This window comes from Perognathus longimembris, chromosome 3, assembly GCF_023159225.1.
Source record: "Perognathus longimembris pacificus isolate PPM17 chromosome 3, ASM2315922v1, whole genome shotgun sequence".
Lineage (NCBI taxonomy): Eukaryota > Metazoa > Chordata > Mammalia > Rodentia > Heteromyidae > Perognathus > Perognathus longimembris.
In genome coordinates this window covers 45,562,112-45,581,530 of record NC_063163.1, presented here as the reverse complement: position 1 = coordinate 45,581,530, position 19,419 = coordinate 45,562,112, and the positions used below count along the sequence as shown (strand labels likewise).

The 19,419-nt window shown below is 44.0% G+C and overlaps 1 protein-coding gene across 1 annotated transcript in view; it reads left to right on the top strand.

Moving 5' to 3' along the window:
- Nucleotides 1-15,907, top strand: part of LOC125347592 (guanylate cyclase soluble subunit beta-2-like) — a 43,033-nt gene extending 27,126 nt beyond the window's left edge. The window contains exons 10-14 of the mRNA XM_048340594.1: nucleotides 642-788; nucleotides 4,657-4,811; nucleotides 7,798-7,949; nucleotides 10,026-10,091; nucleotides 15,762-15,907. Coding sequence (XP_048196551.1) covers nucleotides 642-788; nucleotides 4,657-4,811; nucleotides 7,798-7,949; nucleotides 10,026-10,091; nucleotides 15,762-15,907 — 666 coding nt within the window. The remainder of the gene's footprint in view (nucleotides 1-641; nucleotides 789-4,656; nucleotides 4,812-7,797; nucleotides 7,950-10,025; nucleotides 10,092-15,761) is intronic.
- Nucleotides 15,908-19,419: the final 3,512 nt, after the last annotated feature.

The window sequence follows — 19,419 nt, the reverse complement described above, 5'->3', positions numbered from 1 at the left end:
AGTGGCACTGTGGCTCAAGTAGAGTAGAGTGCTATCTTTGAGCAAAAAGGAAGCTAGGGACAGTGCTCAGGCCCTGAGTCCAAGCCCCAGGACTGGCAAAATAAAAGAAATAATAATAAAAAAAAAAGAATCCCTTCCTAACCCACAGCTGAGCACAGTAGAGCGTGTTTGTCATTTCAAGCCACATGGGAGAAAAAAATCTATGAAACCCAATTTTCATAGAAGGAAAGCTGTATGAAGTGGCATGGATCTGTGATTCCAGCTACAACAGGAAGCTCATGGAAGGAGGATCATGTCTCAGGCACATGCCCCGGAAGGAAGCAAGTCCTATCCTGAAATTAACAAGTAAAAGACTGGGCTGGATGTATGGCTCAGTGGTAGCGCACATGCCTAGCAAGTATGAGGTCCTGAGTTCAAACCCCAGTACTGTAAAAAAATAAAAAAGAGGAAGTCCTTGGTGGCTCTTCCATGGTTTTCAGAGTCATATCCCTTCTTTCCACCTCTTTCATGTTCCTCAAACCCTTAGCAGGAAGTCACAGCTCTAACAGGCTCTTGTCTGAATATATGAGGAATTAAAAGCATATTTAGTGATATGTTTAGTACATGAAGGAATCTCTCTGAGTACTTTTTTCTCCTGGCAGGTGGAAACAATAGGCGATGCTTACATGGTGGTGGGTGGAGTGCCAGTTCCTACTGGAAGCCATGCTCAACGGGTGGCGAATTTTGCCTTGGGGATGAGAATTTCTGCAAAAGAAGTGATGAATCCTGTTTCTGGAGAACCCATCCAGGTAGAGGGCAAAATTGAATGCCTTGCTTCATACAAGCATGTCTCATATGAAAGTGGAATTCTCTGCTCAGCTGACAACAGAATGTATTTAAAATGGAGAATTTCTCCAAAGCTTTTCTTCTCTTGCATATGTGTCTAAGAAAAAGATTATCTCTCCATCTATCATCTATCTACCTATAGGTACTAGGGTCTCAGTTCCTCTCAAATTTCAGAAAAAGCTATGGATTTTTTTCCCTGTGGCTCACTGCAACCCTCCTTTGTTTATAACTCAGGATGGTGCTAGGCACATCTCTCTATTTACCTTGTGGGGCTCCATTTATTTTGAAAGCCAGCTCATTTATAATTCCTGCTTTTTTTGTTCAAGCATTTCAACAGGTGGCTCAGGTTTACAGCACAGCCAACTCACCCCCCTGCGTCCCCCCGTTTGGGAAAACTGCGTCTCCAACATGCCGTCTGACAGTTTAGAGCTCAGGCTGAGGTGTGAAGCTGCCTCCTGTCTGCAACTCAGGCATGGTGATGCCCTAAGATTTTCAGGATGGCTTTCCTTCCACCATGCATTGTTAGCACGACATCTGCTTGCCTTTCTCTCAGGAAACCACTCTTCCATGCATGGACATTTATTCACGTGATAGAAGTTGAACAGTTTGGGAGCTGAGAAGTAAAAGTCCTCTTTTGCCAACAGCAGATCCTGATCCCCCCTGAGATGGCTCAGAGCCTGTTCTCTGCCTTTTTACACACACAACCTGGACCTGCTCATGCCCAAACTCAAACTAAACTTAATAGCTGACTGAAAATAAAACCAATTTTAAGATAGAAAATGATTTTTTCAAGTTCTAACCCTTTTGGGTGGTTCTGAAAATGTTTTACCCACCTTCATCATAGAGGTTGGGAGGCTGAGAATAGTGTGGCTCTTGGCTAGAATGTCCACTGTAGTCTTCTAAGTAAACTGGCTTTAGGCCACCACTAGAATAAAACAATCACACTTCCTTGACATACTGGCAACTCATAGTGCACATCTGCTGGAAAAAACCTCCCATGTAATAAGTAAAATCAGAATGGGAAGGTGATGAGGGAGTAGAAATAAGAAGGTCAGATAAGAGATGATGAGCCTTTCTTTTGAAGACTGTAATGTAAGCCATGGTGGGGGGGTGGAGAGGGATGGAAATATGTGCTGTGAATAGAAAGAGGAATGGAAGAGAGTCGCAATCAATGAAAATAATGCTGCACCAATAAGAATAAAATTAAAGTACTAAATTTCCAAACAATGAGGATAGTATGTTAGCAGTTCTGAGCTAGGAATAGAGACATAGGCACATCATTACCCAGCCATCAGGAACAATTTATTACGTGATTTATTCTAGGGGCAAAGACTAATGCACTTTATCTCTTTAGAGAATTGTGCCACCATTTCTCAACTAGTATGTATTGAGATGTTTTCTTCTTTTATTCATGCATTCTTTAGTATTCATTTGAGGAAAACATAGCATGCATGAAAGAGATAGTATTATGAGTTGCTTTGAAGGATTCAGAGACATATTAACAGGCCCTTTTCTTAGAATTGGCAATCTTATTTCAAGGAGAAGGAAATCTAATCTGAAAAGACAAAACGGTATAGTTAGAATGTAAAAAGATGTTCTTATCCTAGAAGATTTTTCAATTGTTAACAGTGAGGAAAGAACCCTAACTGAAATAAATTACAGAAAGGGATTCTTATTTTCAAGGAGACATCAGGATTATACTCATCCCAGTAGAGCACCAGAAAAAGTGTGCAGGCAGAAGTAAATATAAGAAAAGAGAAAGCTAAAGTTTAGTGAGCTTTTCACAATTGTATAGGGCTAGAATGATAGCCTGGTGTCTCTGATCTTAGTTCCTTAAGGTAGAGCCCCTCCGCCCCCAAACCCAGCCATATAGTTGGCATCTATCTTTCATTTTTTTTCCCACAGACCTTCACCAAACACATCAGATTCTTTAACCAAAGGCTTGGACTAGGGAAGGAGAGTTGAGAACTCCTTGACATGTTTAGGGTCCCCCTCAAATGCAAGGCAGTGGCCCATGAAGGGCTACTGTTAAGAGAACCGAGAAATACTCCTATGAGGTGCCCTTGCCTTTTGCCTAGTACATGATAACAACACTCCAAAGTATGGGGCAAGGAGCATTCTAACCATAAAAGCTAGAATTCTTGATAGAAGTCCATAGGATGGGCTGGGGATATAGCCTAGTGGCAAGAGTGCCTGCCTCGGATACACGATGCTTGCCTCATATACATGAAGCTCTGGGTTCGATTCCCCAGCACCACATATACAGAAAAAACGGCCAGAAGCGGCGCTGTGGCTCAAGTGGCAGAGTGCTAGCCTTGAGCGGGAAGAAGCCAGGGACAGTGCTCAGGTCCTGAGTCCAAGGTCCAGGACTGGCCAAAAAAAAAAAAAAAAGAAGTCCATAGGAAAGAGGGTCCTGACTCTGGGATAAACAATAATTTCTCAGTGCAAAAAGGCAGTGAGGAGTTTAAAAAGCAGTAAACAGGAAAGGGAAAAAAATAATACCTATTGTAATGGGCAAAATTGTATCCCTCAGAATTCATGTGCTGAGCCCCTAGACTTTACTACCTTGACTTCATTTGGAGACAGGGCCTCAATCTAGGTAAATAAGGTAAAATGAGACCTTGAGGGAGAGGCTACTTCCCCCTGACTGATGTCCTTATAAGAAGAAGAAATAGGACAAACAAAGAGATGCTAAGGGTGGCCCCCTGCACAGGAAAAGGCCATGTGGGGACATGGTAACACGCATGGAGGGGGCCTCAGGAGAAACTAAATCTGCCCACACCCATATGGACTCAGTATTCCAACCTCTAGAAATGTGAGAAAACAAAGGGCTATTGTTTACACTGCCTAGTCTAGGACTTTATATGAATGTCTAAGCAAATTAGTATATTCAACAATATTCAAAATTTCTTATTACTAAAGAAAACGAATATGCATTCCCACAGACTATGGAAAACACTGTATGCTTACATATTTCATATGTCCAAATAGATATACAGTGCATATTCATTAACAATAAATGATGTACAATCCAATTTCTTAAATGAGGGAAAAAATCTTGAACAGACTTTTCACAAAAAGAGATACAATAATAGACAATGTGTGTGAAAATATGAATCATTAGCAAGTAGGAACATGCAAATTAAAATCACAGTGAGATGCCATTTCCTGTACAAAATGGTAGAGGCCAAAATAGTAGAGACATGTGGACATCTGGAAGGGACCCCTTCTTGGTGAGAGTAGATAATGGAGAACTGAGAATGAACTTTGGAGAATTGTTCAGGAGTTTTGTTTCAATAGGAAAATTAAATATATATCTATTCATGACCCAGAAGTGGAACTTCCACTTGTAGGTATTTACCTAAGAGGAGTGAAAGTATATGTCCACTAAAATATTTGTACAGAAATCTTTACAGAAGCCTTTAATGCTGTAACAGTTCTAGACCACAAATACATTCTCAGGGAGAATGGGTAGATGAATCACAGTGGAACTTTACTATTCATCAATAAAAGTAATGAACTGTTTACACACACAACAGCATGAATAAATTTCAAAAACACTATATTAAGTCAAAAAATCCAGAGATGAAACACTGAATACTATATGATTTCATTTATGGGATGTTCTGGAACATGCAAATTAATCTTCGGTAAAATAAATAAGAAATTGGTTCTTTTTGTTGGGGTGGTGGCAATTACAGTGATACATGTATTGTTCTGTGTTCACAGAGCTAAACATTTCAATATCTGCGGTTTTCACTTTATGTAAATGATGCCATAATAGCAAAAGCAAAAGGATGGTCTCATTTCAATGAGGTTTTCTCTGTACAGATCAGAGTGGGGATTCACACTGGACCAGTCTTAGCAGGTGTCGTGGGAGACAAGATGCCACGCTACTGCTTGTTTGGTGACACTGTGAACACAGCCTCTCGGATGGAAAGTCATGGGCTTCCCAACAAAGTGCACCTCAGCCCTACAGCCTACAGGTACCCATGCATGGACTTATTCATGCCTTCCTTTGTCCTTTCCTTCTCCTTCCAGAATTTACCAATGCCTAGCCCCCATGGGATGGGGAATAGCATGCTTTATTTCCTGTTCATCACTTAGATGCATTGTGCTAGACAATAACTGTGTTCAACTTCTACCATAACATATTTTTTTCCTCTCAAGAAACGTATAGTTTAGTGAAAGAACAATAAATTATAACTCACAAGTGATATATAATCAATTGTATGCTTATTTTTATTGGTATGTAATCATGCTCTTTACATATTTTCTATAGCTTATGTCTTGATACATAGCAGAGTTGATTAGTTGTCACATAGACTGTATGGCCTACAAAACCTGAAACACATATTATCTTGTCTTTTTTGAAGAGATTTGTTTACTTCTAGCTTAGAGGAGAAAGAATATTTGTAATTATTTTCTTTCCTGCAGTGCTGGGATTTTGAACTCAAGGTTTGGGCCTGCCAAGCACACACTCTACCACTTGAGCTATACTCCTTTCACTTTAGTTTATTTTTCAGATAGGGTCTTGTGATTTTGTTCAACCCAGCCTTAGACAGTATCCTCCTACTCTGACTCATGTGTACTTGGATTTACACATGTGCACCATGCATTCCTTATTCCTTGAAATGGTCTCACCAACTTTCATCCCTGGCTGTCTTCAGACACTTATTTCTTCCTCTCAAGTAGCTGAGATTACAGGATTGAACCACAGTGTGTGTGTATATATATATATATGTATATATATATATATATATGTATATATATACATACAGAGGCATGTGTATATATATGAATCAAGCTTACAGTTTTTTTTCAAATTTTTATTATCAAACTGATGTACAGAGAGGTTACAGTTTCATACGTTAGGCATTGGATACATTTCTTGTACTGTTTGTTACCTTGTCCCTCATACCCCCCTCCCCCCTCCCCCTTACCCTTTCCCCACCTGAGGTGTTCAGTTCACTTACACCAAACAGTTTTGCAAGTATTGCTTTTGTAGTTGTTTGTCTTTTTTTACCCTGTGTCTCTCAATTTTGGTATTCCCTTTCAATTTCCTAGTTCTAATACCAGTATACACAGTTTCCAATATACTCAGGTAAGATTACAGAGATAGTGTAGGTACAACCACAGGAAGGTGATACAAGAACACCATCAATAATAGAAGCTACAGATACACATGGGATGTTGAAAGTAGTTACAACTGTGATATAACAATTGTCTCCATAACATGGAGTTCATTTCACTTAGCACCATCTTAGGTGTTCATAGGGTATAGCTATTGGGCCTTGTGATGCTCTGCTATGACTTGCCTAAACCTGTACTAATTATTCCCAATAAGGGAGACCATAGAGTCCATGTTTCTTTGGGTCTGGCTCACTTCACTTAGTATAATTTTTTCCAAGTCCTTCCATTTTCTTACAAATGCAACAATGTCATTCTTTCTGATAGAGGCATAAAATTCCATTGTGTATATGTACCACATTTTCCTGATCCATTTGTTTACTGAGGGGCATCTGGGTTGGTTCCAGATTCTCGCTATGACAAATTGTGCTGTGATGAACATTGTTGTGCTGGTGGCATTACTGTGATTTTGTTTGTGGTCTTTTGGATAGATACCCAAAAGTGGAGCTGCTGGGTCATAGGGGAGTTCTATATTTAGCCTTCTGAGGAATCTCCATACTGCTTGCCAGAGTGGCTGAACCAGTTTACCTTCCCACCAACAATGAAGTAGGGTTCCCTTTTGGCCACATCCCCTCCAACAATTGTTATTGTTAGTTTTCTTGATAATGGACATTCTTACTGGGGTGAGGTGGAATCTCAATGTTGTTTTGATTTGCATTTTTTTTATGGCCAGTGATGTAGAGAATTTTTTCATATGTCTCCTGGCCATTCTCATTTCCTCATCAGAGAAGTCTCTTTGTAAGTCTTTAGCCCACTTGATGAGGGGGCTATTGGTTCTTTGCGGTTTTGTTTTGGAAGAGGGTAATTTTTTTAGTTCTGCATATATTTTAGATATGAGGCCCAAGCTTACAGTTTCTTAAGCACTTACAGTAGGCCATATTTAATTCTATATAATTCTTGCACTCATGTTAAGTCAGTTGCTGTTGAATAATTTCATAAATATCTACTAGGATTATTCTAACACATATGTGAAAAATAAGGTGAAATGGTTAATAACTTGCTTCCTGTCAAAGTAGGCCAGGAAAAAGAGCATAGATGCCAGCTCAGATTCTCTGATCTCTAACTACTCTGTTTTGTTGCCTGCAAGAATTAGATTGTGACATAGATTTCAGGGATAGGGGTCTTACCCTGGAAAGGAAAGATTTGTGGAGATGCCTGAGCTTAATCTTTTCTGTTTTGTTTTTGTTTTTGTTGTTGATGTTGTTGTTGTTAGTTGTGGGGCTTGAACTCAGGGCTGAAGGTTAGCACTCTACCACTTGAGCCACAGCACCACTTACTTCCATTTTTGGGGTGGTTAAGTGAAGACAGGAGTCTCACTGGGACTTTTCTGCCCAGGCTGGTTTCAAACCACAAACCTCAGATCTCATCCTCCTGAGTAGCTAGGATTACAGGCGTGAGCCACCAGCTCCTGGCTTGAGCTTAATCTGGAATAAGGAGTTTCAAAGAAGAATTTAGACAAAACTGAGGCAGTGGGGATGAGGGTGGGTAAAACCCAAGTTGTAGAGGAGAAATGAGGAGCCTGCTTGTGTGAGGGATAGGTTGGAGGGAGGAGCATTGTGGTAGCTCAGCAGTGATTGGGTGGGTCCCCTCTGCCCACCCTTGAGAACTCTGGCCCCCTGCTCAAAATATCTGACCTTCTGGACTCCTTCCTTTCTCCACTGCCTTTCCTGTCACCCCTGTTGGCCCTGGCTGATGTCTCAGATCCTCCCTCCTCCTCTGGGCTTCTTGCACCACCCTCTTTGTGATCTTTCATATCTTGTATATATTGTTTTCTCTGTACAGAGCTTTGGAAAATCAGGGATTTGAAATTGTTGAGAGGGGTGAAATTGAGGTGAAAGGAAAAGGGAAAATGACAACATACTTTCTGATTCGGAACTTGAATGCCACAGAGGATGAAATTATGGGAAGACACAAAACTCCACTTGATGACAAAGGTAAGTGTTAGGTTTATTAAAGTCGGTAGCCAATAAAGGAGAACACCACATGGTATTCAGGCAAGAGAGAAAGTTTATTACCAAACTGCTGGCCTGTGATGATGCAGGGCCGGAGAGAAGGGGCGACCCCCACCCGGCCCTGCCTTATGTAGGGCAGGGGCAGGGGCTGGGGGGCGGTGGCCAGGTGGATTAGGATGTGACCTCAGGAAAGGGGGAAGTAACTACCTCCAGGTAACTGGGTGGAGACTTAACCAGGTGGGGGACATTTGCATGGAGCCCTCCCATGGCAGACCTTACAGTAAGCAGAGAGAAAGAAGCCTCCTCATTAACATGGGCTGTTTCCCCATGAATCAACTCCTTCCTTCCTCATATTCTCCTGGCTTCAAAAACTGGGAAGAGAAACAAAATTTGTTAGTTCACCCAGCTCCAGGAGTGACAAGGCAGGAGTTTAGGGTAAAGCAAACCAGTGATAAGTGTTACCTGTGTGACTCCTGGTTCCCCCAAAAGAATCTATAATCTAATTAGGTCTCAACTTGCCTCAAGGCAGAAGCAGCCCACCCCACACTCTCAGGCCTGTACCAGCCTACCTAGTTCAGATGGAAATGTGGACCTGAAGGGAACCTTATAGCAAGATGCAAACCTTTCCTAACCTCTGAAGGGGACAGGAGAAGAAAATGGATTAGTTTCTGACAGTTATTAATCTTCAGCTGCTCCAGGAGTCACAAACCTTCCCATTCAAGGGTCCCTTATTGACATAGCTAATATTTGCTGGATGTCTATTTGAATGATTGATATCCTATTTGAAAAGTGTAGGATAGTTGCAGAACTTCAGACAAAATCTGAGCATCCTTAGGAGCAATGACTGGTTTTGCCAAGGTTGTATAGATAGAAACACTAAAAAGGATAGTCTTAAATGAAAAAAAAAAAAGCTACAAACAACTGTCTAATGAATACTAAGAGCCAGTCTCATAAGTGATCTTGGCCCCTGAGTTTCTATATTCTTGGCTTCTTACTCACCAACACCACCCCCACTCTCTCCCACCAACATGCCATTCTCATCACACAGAAGTTTTCTACAAAGTAGTAAATTTTCTTAAATTTTTCTTTGATGTCAAAAATGGGCAAAGCGAAAAGGAGAAGGCTATTCTGTCTTGTGATGATGGGACAGGAGAGGAGAGGAGGGCAGGACAGGAGGCTTTAGCACCAGGATAGAGCTGAATTTTTCCAGAAGAGAGACCCAGATAGCAGCTTGGACTTCCTGTTGCAAGCCCCGGCCTTGTTCTTCAGGCTTTGGGCTTGGGCATGTCTATCTCTTAGGGTTGCTCTGGGGTCCCTGGAGTATAGCACTGGGGCCTTCAACAGAACTAGGAAGGATAGTTACACAGGTGCAGATGTTGATTGCTGAAGGACCCCACATTACAGTCAGGGGCCTTGGGCATTTCTCCGCAACACCCTCCCCTCCCCCGCCCTCCAGTGACTGCTACCATCCGCATTGCAGCTGGGTGGCCAGTGATGGAAGAGAGAACTCAGGAACACTGCTGTATAGGCTTCCTCTCTTCTCAAGCCATCTCCTTTCCCTATATGGTCTTTCATGGGGGATACACACTGGCTTTTCTGATGGTTTGGAGAAGAGCAGAAGGGTGAGTTTCAGGAAACTCTAAGGAACAACTGGTGTCAAGAAAGTCCAAAGTAGCCCAGCAGAGAGGGGTGCAGCAGTGTGTCTTCTTCCCACAGGAGACAGCTCCGCTGCACCCTGACATTAAGAGAGCCAGAAGGAGCAGGGGCAAGAAAGGAGCCATCTTGGAGAGCCCTTCCTCCAGCCTCGCTCCTATCCCCAGCTTTCAGAAGCAGGCACATTCCCAGGTCTTAGGGACTGAGTCCACTAAACATGTTCAATGCCTCAGTTCTCCCAGCATTGCCATTCACCACTGGAATTGCTCTTTCCCTAAAGTTGCCCTTTGCCTGATGGAAACATGCAAGAGTTGTCAGGTTCACAGGCATGGGGAGCCCCTCCCCTGGAGACCCAGCACCTGCATGTGTGGTGGTTCTCACCCTTCCCTTTCTGCTCTTTTGCAGAACCAAGTGTTCAGGGAAAGCAAGACAGGAAAACTATTACCATCAGTGCCAGTGATGTGGCAGGTGGTGAGGGTACCAGGCTGGCTTCAAATACTTCCTGTCCCACCCCCCTTGTTCCCAAAGACCGTTGGTGGGCACAGACGTGTATCTTATGGGGTAGAAGAACCAGAAAGGACTAGCAAGTAGAGTTAGGAGTCTTAGGATATGTCTAGCTGTATTCTGAATAAACTTTTGTTATGAGCTCTCCTACCCAAGGTACTCTCACTCTAGAAGTTCCTTTATCCCCTCTTCTCAAAAAGCTAATACTCAGAAAATGACTTGCTCTGTAGGTACTGGTCCTGCCACCCCCTGCTGGTGCTTTACACACAACTCTGGCATTGGGCCAGTTGCAAAGCTGGTCTGCTTTGCCCCTGAGGTAGGGGCCTGGTAAATCCTTCAGCCCCGTAAGGGCTATTCTCAGGACTCAGGCAGCTTGGTTTTCACCCATGGTCATAAAGAAAGAATAACAAAATACCAGGGATGGACCTGCAGAATATTTATGGCTACCACCCTCTGCTTTCTGGAAACCTCATGCCAAATGATCCCCATGGATCCCTAAGGCACTCGGGCCCTGAGAGAGGCTATGTTGCATGTCTGTCCCAGAGGACCATGCCCCACACCCTGGTCAAAAAACATTCCTTGTCACTAAGACAGTGCCTAAGAACAATTCTCATGGAGAGTTAGGATACTTCAGGGCTTAGTAAAGAGGCTTTAATTTAGACAATGCTTTCAGAGTGTGACTTGAGCTGTGGGTATAGGTCACAGCCTCAGTGCCTGAAGACTTCCCTCTGACTTGTCCCAGAATTTGAGACTGAGAATAGTCAGCTCCATTCTGTTCAAACCAGGCAGCACTGCAGCCTTGGCAAGAAGGGAGTAGGGGATGAGGACAAAGAGGTGGCCAGGGCACTCTGACAGTCTAAATTGCAGCTTTTTTTTTATCTACATGCAGAACACATGAGCATGGAGTCTGAGTTGAGCTGAAAAGGGGCAGGTGGCTCCAGGCACCCTTGAATGGGAACAGGTCTTTGCCACTGGACTTCCTAAGAGGTAGCTCCACATACTGCTTAGAAGAGAGGGCCTAAGACCTCTTCAGGTTCTAAGAAGGTGAACAAATTCACTTTTCAGACTCCTCTCACATATGACCCCTCTACAGGGTACCAACAGCACATCTTGTATAGGGGCAAATGTCGAGAATTTCTCCGCAAGGCCCTTGATCCTGTACCTTGTCTAACTGTTTCATTTCTGCATAGAAACCAAGCCTAGCATTGTGAGGAGAAACTGTTTGGGGGGGAAAGCTGAAAGGATTGAGAATAGGCATTTGTTGAACAACTGATTTATATTAGGTGCTTTACTCCCATTGTCTCACAGAAGTAAGAAAACTGGAGTTCAGAAAGGCTGTGTGATCTGTATGAGGCCCCACAACTAGTACCCAAAAGGAATAAGATTTGACCTTTAGGCTTGGTTGTCCTGGTTGACTATATTCTGGTGAGCTAACTCTCAGTAATGCATTGAAACAATGTCATAATTTCCCCCAGGTGGTGGGCTATTCTATATAGATGTCTTAGCTTAATGATGGCCCAGCCATGTTTCTCTCAGATTTTTCTGGACCCTATCTGAACAGATTTTTAGTTACTTAGTGTGTTGACAAATCTCTTGCCCTCTGTGTGTGATGAATGATAGAGTTATGTCAGAGATCTGGAAGAATGGGTTCAGAGTCAGCTGGGACCTAGGCCCTAAAGTGACTCAAATCCATATCTTCCACACCTTGCCTAGGTGATATCACTGTGAGTTCCCCAGGGCAGAGATTTCTTCCTTGTCTCTCATGATTGGCAATAGGCATACTTGTAGGCCTTTCAGGATGCACATCTGTCTCCTGGTTTCTATGTCAACTCTAATGGGTTTGCAGGCCTAGCTTAGCTCTGTGATGTTAAGGCTACTAGAGAGCTCCTTCAGGAGACCCCCTCTCCCATACTCTCCACCACCCCGTGGGTTTCAGGATGGAGAAGTGCTTCCCTCCATAGCCAAAGTCAGAGAAAGCTCTGAAATGTGTCCATGGGCTCTGGTTACCTTGGGATCTTTGTGCTTCCTAAGATCTAGGGAGCTGGATGAACATTCACTGCTTACCTCATTCATCACATCTGTCACCCCACATGTGATGACATGCCTTTCTATCTGACTTAGCTCCTAGATGTAAGACCCAGGCAACCCCCTGCCTCCGTCCCTGCCCCTGTGGAGACCAATGCTCAGAGGCTTGGCAGCATCTGGAGACACCACGCAGAAATCTCTCTGGGGACTAGCTGAGACCTCATGCCCATGCTTGTCACCCTCTTTAAAGGAGTTTCACTGAATTTATGCAAGATCCAGCCACCTACTACCATAGCAGGAGGAAGCACCCAGAACCCCGTTTACACTTCAATAAAGCACTTTTCTTTTTCAATCCAGTATAGATTTGAGTGCAAGAGATGTCAGCTGGGAGACTCCTCCATGCAATGAACTGATTAAACAGGAGTATTGACCCTGGTTGGAGGAGGGGGATCAGTGGGTGTGGACTCAGACACTTAAGTGGGTACCTTTCAGCATTGACTGAAATTGGCCTTCCAGCTGTCCCTGTTGGCAGGCTCTTCTGGCATCTCATCAGGCCCCTGTTAATGTGTTTTGCAAATTTCAGTTTGCTTCAACCGGTTTCTTAACCAACTCTCCTGACAATTATAATTGTTTTCCAGGCTAACCTGCACACAGAGCTTAGGCTAGTAGCTTACACCCCTTCTCTCCTCTTGGGAAGTGATCCAGTCATAGGTGTCCACTTGCTGGGTTTATGGCAGGTTAAACCATTTTGAGGGACTTCTTAAACCAACTCCTAATTGTTCCTCTGGAGAACTTCAGTGGGGAGGGCCTCTCCTGACCTAATTTAGGGTTTAGTGGTTCGCCTGATGGAAGTTGCTGATGGTGTCCAAACTGGACTTTTTCAGACAGAAAGAACTTTCCTACCATTTATAATCCTCCTGTGGAATGATCATTAGATGGGTTTATGGTCACTTAACTGGCAGGGTCCTTGCCCCTTCCTTTACAAAGTCCCACCAATACAAGCATCCTTCCAGATGTGACCCAACTAGCTCGGGTCCAGCTAGTTTGGGGGAAGCTTCTCAGGAATATCCCTATTCTCAGCTCAGGAGCCTCTCACTAGCTTTCCTGAGGCCTTGCCAAGTGTGGACATCACAATTTCCTGATCTTTTCTATCTGGGGTTCATAAAATCCATAGCAGTAATTTTTCTTTTCTTTCCTTTTCCTTTTCTTTTTTCTTTTCCCATTCCTGGGGCTTGATCCCAGTGCCTAGGAGCTATCCTTGGGCTTTTGTGCTCACAGCTAGCAGTCTATTACTTGAGCCATAGTTCCACAGTTCTTTCTGGGCTGGCTTCAAACCATGATCCTCAGATCTTTAGATCTCAGCCTCCTGAGTAGCTAGGATTATAGATGTGAGCCACCAATGCCTGGCTATAGCAGTAATTTTAGCCTTAAAAATAGAATATAGGTTTTTAATCCAGCAAGGTTCTAGAGAAGGAAGAGCTTGAAAAGTGTGAATGGACTTTTCCCAAGAGAGTGACCAGGGAAAGCACATAGCTTTTCAACAGTACAGCTAATCTTTCAAGTCACAGTTGTCATTCTGGGTATCATAGACTAGAATGGCCATCAGAGCTGGAGGTATGGAAGACAGTGGGTATGGAGGCCACAGAAGAGCATCTGTGGGACAACATAAGGCTTCCTTTGCTTAGCTCCCTCTCATTTTAGCAAGTTAAAGTCCTTTCTGGTTCCATTTTCACTTTATTAGAGTAACCCTCACTTTTAGAATGGTCACAAAGACACAAAGCAAGTTCGGCAATGACAGTTCTGTTCTGTGGAAATGTTTCTGTCACAGGTTCTTACAACCTGCCTATGAGTGGAAGGCAGTCTTGTTGAGTATCCTTTTATATCTAGAGAAACTGAGGCACAGAAGAATGTTGGGTTTGGAGGGCTCAGTTGGTCTGATACGTGGTGATGGAATGGGAGTCGGATGGCCACTTGTTTTCAACGGGAAAAAGAAACCACACTTCTGCCCAAGCCTTTTGTTTAATCTGCATATTTTCATTTTTGAAATAACAAAATGCTATCAAGTGGAAATTGCAATGATCTTGTATATCTTCACATTTATTAACTAAATATCCCCAAGAAAAGTAACATTGCAATAGTCTCTAGTTGAAAGAAATAAAGAACATTAGGCATAATAATAAAATTGGTAGGGAATTACAAAAAAAGCTCAAAACTGGGAAACTTCATAGCAATTTCTAAGAGCATAAAATAGTGCTGAACATGATTCAATCTCAGAAAGAGACAGACAGAGACAAAAAGAGAGACACAAAGAGAGAGGTTATGCTACAGCTATCAAATGAACCTATAACTAATGGGAACTATACTAAGCCAATTCCACCTTGGCCGTAGGCTTGATAAATGCTACATTGGAGAGATTCATGAGTGTTGATTCTTATAGTTTAGTGCCAATGTATGCATGAGCTGAACTCTCCGGATGAGTCATCTGCCAGAGTTGCCCTAGGGACATGGCTCTACTTGACCCAGATCCTCCCTTTTCCTCTTCTGGGTTTTCCTCTTCTCAGTTTTCACCTCTTCAGGGCCTGAGACTGAGGTGGGTCTGGAGATGGGTCCAGTAGCTCCAAATGTTCTGTGTATGTCATCACTTACATTCATTAATGATCAGTACATTAGCAAATGGAGCTTGTCTCAGTCTAACTGAGCTGAAATCTGCCTGTTGCTCTTAGGATCTCAAAGCAAAATGGATCATTGATCCAAGTCAGGAAGAAACAGTGGTGCTAACAGCTCTGCATGGTGATGGAAGTCCTTCTTAATTGCTTGCTTTCTGGAACACCCTATGTACACGAGCTCTCATCTAACACAGGCGCCTCTGAACTTGAGTGTCTCTGGAACAATGATTAGTGTAAAGGAGGAAATGGAGATGATAAATGACTTTATAAATCTCAGACTCAGATCTTTCCAAATGAAACCACATGGTGAGCAGAGGGGATAGAGATAGTGTCCTGTAGCCAGTTGTTGGTCTTCTACCTTTTCCAGCCTTCTCCTATCCACTCCCTCCTGTCTTGGTTCACATCCCTGAGGTCCCTTTTTGCCAAGGCTCCCTCCCATAATTAGAATAACTAATTGCCACCATGAAGCTTGCATTTTGTGTGTCTGAGGGAGAGGAGATACTGTGCTAATCACTTGATATAAATCTTCCAATTTAGTGACTACTTCCCCATTTTACAGATCAGGAAAGAGGAGGCCCAGAGAGGTTAAGTAGCTTATCAACAGGCCCAACGCCAGTAGTAGCTTGCCACTAGCACACATGGTGCCAAGCTTGTACCCCCCTTTGACATTGCAGCTCAGAAGTCAGAAAGAATGGCAACCCATGCTATTACATGAGTTACACAGAGGTTACTATTAGAGGGGTAACAACAAGATGGCCCATGGCAGCATGGAAAGAATGATAGAGCCCAAACATGGTGGTATGTATGGGTCTCTATGGCCATGAAGACATTGTTCTGCCTAGGATCATGTTAGGAAGGAATGACAGCACTCCAGCATCTAGTGTGTTCTCAGCCCCTGGTGGGAATGCTGCTCTGAGGCTTGATTCATTTATGTCTGTCTTCCCAGCTTCCGATGAAGCTCGAACCTCCAGGAACCCAGTGACAGGAGGGGACTCCATGGACTCTGCTGACCACCGACTATCCTCAGACCAAATCAAGACCAGTCCTTCTCTTAATGACCCCAGGCCATCTGTTTTCTGCATTTTGTTATAGCAAAGAGAAAACCAGTGCCTGGCATTCATTTCCCTCTGGTTAGTTACCAGTGGAGAAGGGAAACTTCATTTCCCAGCTCAAAACTTCTTAAGTCTGTTCTCTTCCATATCACCCCTTGGAGAATAAAAGTCTAGAAATGAAACCTAAGCCTGGCAAGTTTGGAAAATATGCTTTGACATTCATGGTTCAAAGCCAGCCCTCAACCTTGAGGCCTGGACTGTGTTTGTCCTTGGAGATGGCGAGTGTGGCAGTTTCTGTTTGCTTCAGATGGGAATGGATGGCTTCTTGCTCTCATTATCGACCTCAGCCTCTGAACAGTTCCCCTCGGGGCTGACTTCACAGGATACTCTGACCTTGGGGCTCATGTGTGCTCTGTCTTGCTTTAACTGGTGGATGGAGGGAGGGGAAAGAGGAGGAGAAGTTGAAGGAAAGAGCTCCAGATCCTGCAGTTTATAAATCACTCCCTAACACAGCTGAGATGTGAAAGACTCACAGCCAGAGGCCCATGAAAGGAAATCATTTTCCTTTCTTAGCCCTGGGAATGATGTGAAGCAACAGAACAAAAGCTGCCCTCCCCAGAGATTCTCTGCAAGTAAAATGGGAGGAACATGGGGAAATCACCAGAAGGGCAGAATTAGGAAAGCAGTACAACAAGGCCAAGTGCAGCCAGACACCCAGGTCCTTGGGGCAGCGCTCCCCTTCAGCTTCTAGCTGTAGGTGGAAAGCATTCTCCTCAGGGCCTCCTCCAACTGGGTGACCAGAGGTGTGGTGAGGGGACAGAGTTGTCTGTGGGCCACACATCTGAGTTAGTGATGATGAGAACAAACACACACAGGGTGAAATGAGTTTGTTACTCATTCTTGTTAGGACTTGACTTGTCCCAAGAGGGGAGCTCCCAGGAGGGCATGGGTTGGTCCTGACTCTGTCCTCGGCCAATTCTAGCAAAAGGAGAGAAAATAAAGGTGACAAGAATTGAAATCTTGCCTAATCATGGACAGTAACCACCTATAGACAAATGTGGAAGCAGAAAAGTGTGGGCTGTGCTCAGACCAACAGGGCAGGGCAGGGCAAACTCAGGTAAGACAAGGTCAAGAGATGTGGGCTCTTGCTCTTCATGTCTTGTGCTTCAATTTCACCACCTGTGAGATGGGGCTTGTAACAGGTACTTTGCTTACCTCACGGGCACTTCATGAGAATTCAGTGGGAAAAAGAGCATGAAGACAACAGCAGTGCTCACACGAGTAGTTACTAGTCACATTTATGGAGTATCAACTGCTATGGAAAGATAGGTAGATAGGATTTAAGGATTATGTCTGACACAACATGTAGTGGACAACATATGGTTCATTGTGGGACTTTGTCTTCCCAAAATGCCATAGAGTCCCACTCAACCAGTGAAAATAGTTGGGACAGCATGCATAAGCCATCAAGCTCAGTGCAAAGTCCCGGGAAGAGACATAGAGTCTCAGCCCTAGCACCCCTCTATGAAGAGTCTCTCTACTTCCTCTTTGAATAAACTTGCTATTGTGCACTTTACTACTCCTCTCCCTCTTAATTCTTTCCTTGGCAGGTTCGGCATGCAGTTGGATGCCATCTAGGGGTCTGCAAGAGCATTATATCTTCTGCTCCTGGCAACAATTCCGTAAGCCTTTTTTTTTTTTTTTTTTCTGGTCCTACCTTGATGGATGCAGGGAGATTCAGTTACTGAGATGGCACTGTTAGGGAAGAGCCAGAGCAGAATGCCTTATGCTCAGACTTACCAAACCATCAAGAGGCTGGTGTGGAGGACATTCAGGAACCAGATAGAACCAGGAACTAGGTAGAGAGCCATGTTTGAATCCAGATTCTGCTATTTCTCAGCTGTGTGAGTTGAACAAAATTGCTTCACATCTCTGTGCCTTGCCATCCCTCTTACAACATGAGTACAATCAGAAGGTCTGATTCTGAGGGTTGTCCTGAGGGTTACATGAAAAATTCACAAAGTTCTTAGAGGAATTACTGTGTAAGCTCAATAGAAATGCTAACATCTTTTGTTTGTTTGCTTGGTGCTGATCCTGGGGCTTGAACTCAGGGACCTAAGCATTGTCCCTGAGCTTTACTGCTTAGGGCTAGTGTGATACCACGTAAGTCATATCTCCATTTCCAGTTTTTATGGTGTTTTATTGAAGAGAAGAGTCTCATGGACTTTCCTGCCCATATTGGCTTTGAATGGTGACCCTCAGGTCTCAGCTTCCTGAATAAGCTGGGATCAATCACAGGAGTGAGTCCTCAGCACCTGGCAACATTTTGTATTTTTTAAAGTCTCCTAGAAAGTAATGGATCTCCCTGCTTAGTAAGGTGAAAGGAAGACCCTTGTCTTTCCTACATGCTTGTCTTCTCCTACCTACTTGCTTTCAAAATCCCTGTGAGTGAGGACTCTGACTAGAATAATGAGCACTGATAGAGAGCATTGCCCGGTAGACAGAGAGGAAAGCAGTTATCGGGTAGGGTCGTACCTTTCAGTTTTAGTTTTGGAAGAAGAGCCGGCGCCTATGGTCGCAGCTCCATAATGGCAGCTTGCTTCACTTTCATGGCTAACATCAAATGTCCCAATGCACCATTCAGTTATACCTATGACTGCCAGAACTGGGGAAGCTGGTGCCCTAACTCTGGCTGAAAATGGAGAGGATTTGGCTCCCTGTTTATCATTATTCAAATAATTATATTCGGCTGTGATCCTCTTTCCCAGCACTGGGTATCACCTTGGAGTCTATTATTTGCTCTTTTCAGTAAGCACTGCTAGAGACAACTTTCAGGTGCTTGGTCTGGCCATCCAGACTGGAGGAGTGCCTTCTGGATTCGCAGCACCCCAATGTGCCTCTATTCATTCTTTGTGGGGGGGAGGAGGGATGATTCCTGGGCCAGTCAGGTGGTGTATGTGACCACACACTCCCACACAGATTGTTGTGGGAAGCCTGAACCTCAGTACACATATGCATAGTTAGGCTCTCACTCCAGATCTGCTCCTCTACCTCACACCCACCATTGCTGGTCAGGCTGTCACTGAAGGTAAGAGATATGCAGATGAGCTGTGAAGGCTTTGCTTTGCATTGTGAGTCCAGGCCTTCTCAGCTGCAGGTAGTTTGAGAAGAGGAACCCTCCACTTCTATAGTTTGGAAGGCCCATTTTCACCCCAGATATCGCTGCCTGGTTTCAGCCTCCTCCAGCTCCTTCTACCTCAGGGTACCTGCCCCAGGCCTGACATGTACAGATCCAGACAAATGGCTGGTCCTCAGGTCATGGATTGGCAAATCCACTGGCCATTAGGCCATGGAGGTGGTGACACTTTTATTAGTAAGAAGTTGCAAACAGCAGCCACTGTCCCTCCTCAACAGCACTGAACCCCACAGCTTCTCCTGCCAGTGTCTGTCCCTCCTCCTAACTTCCTGAACCTAGCCTTCCCAGACACTTTGGGCATGGATGGAGGGAAGAGCAGTACACTGGACACCTTGTCTGCCTGTCTTTTCCCTCTG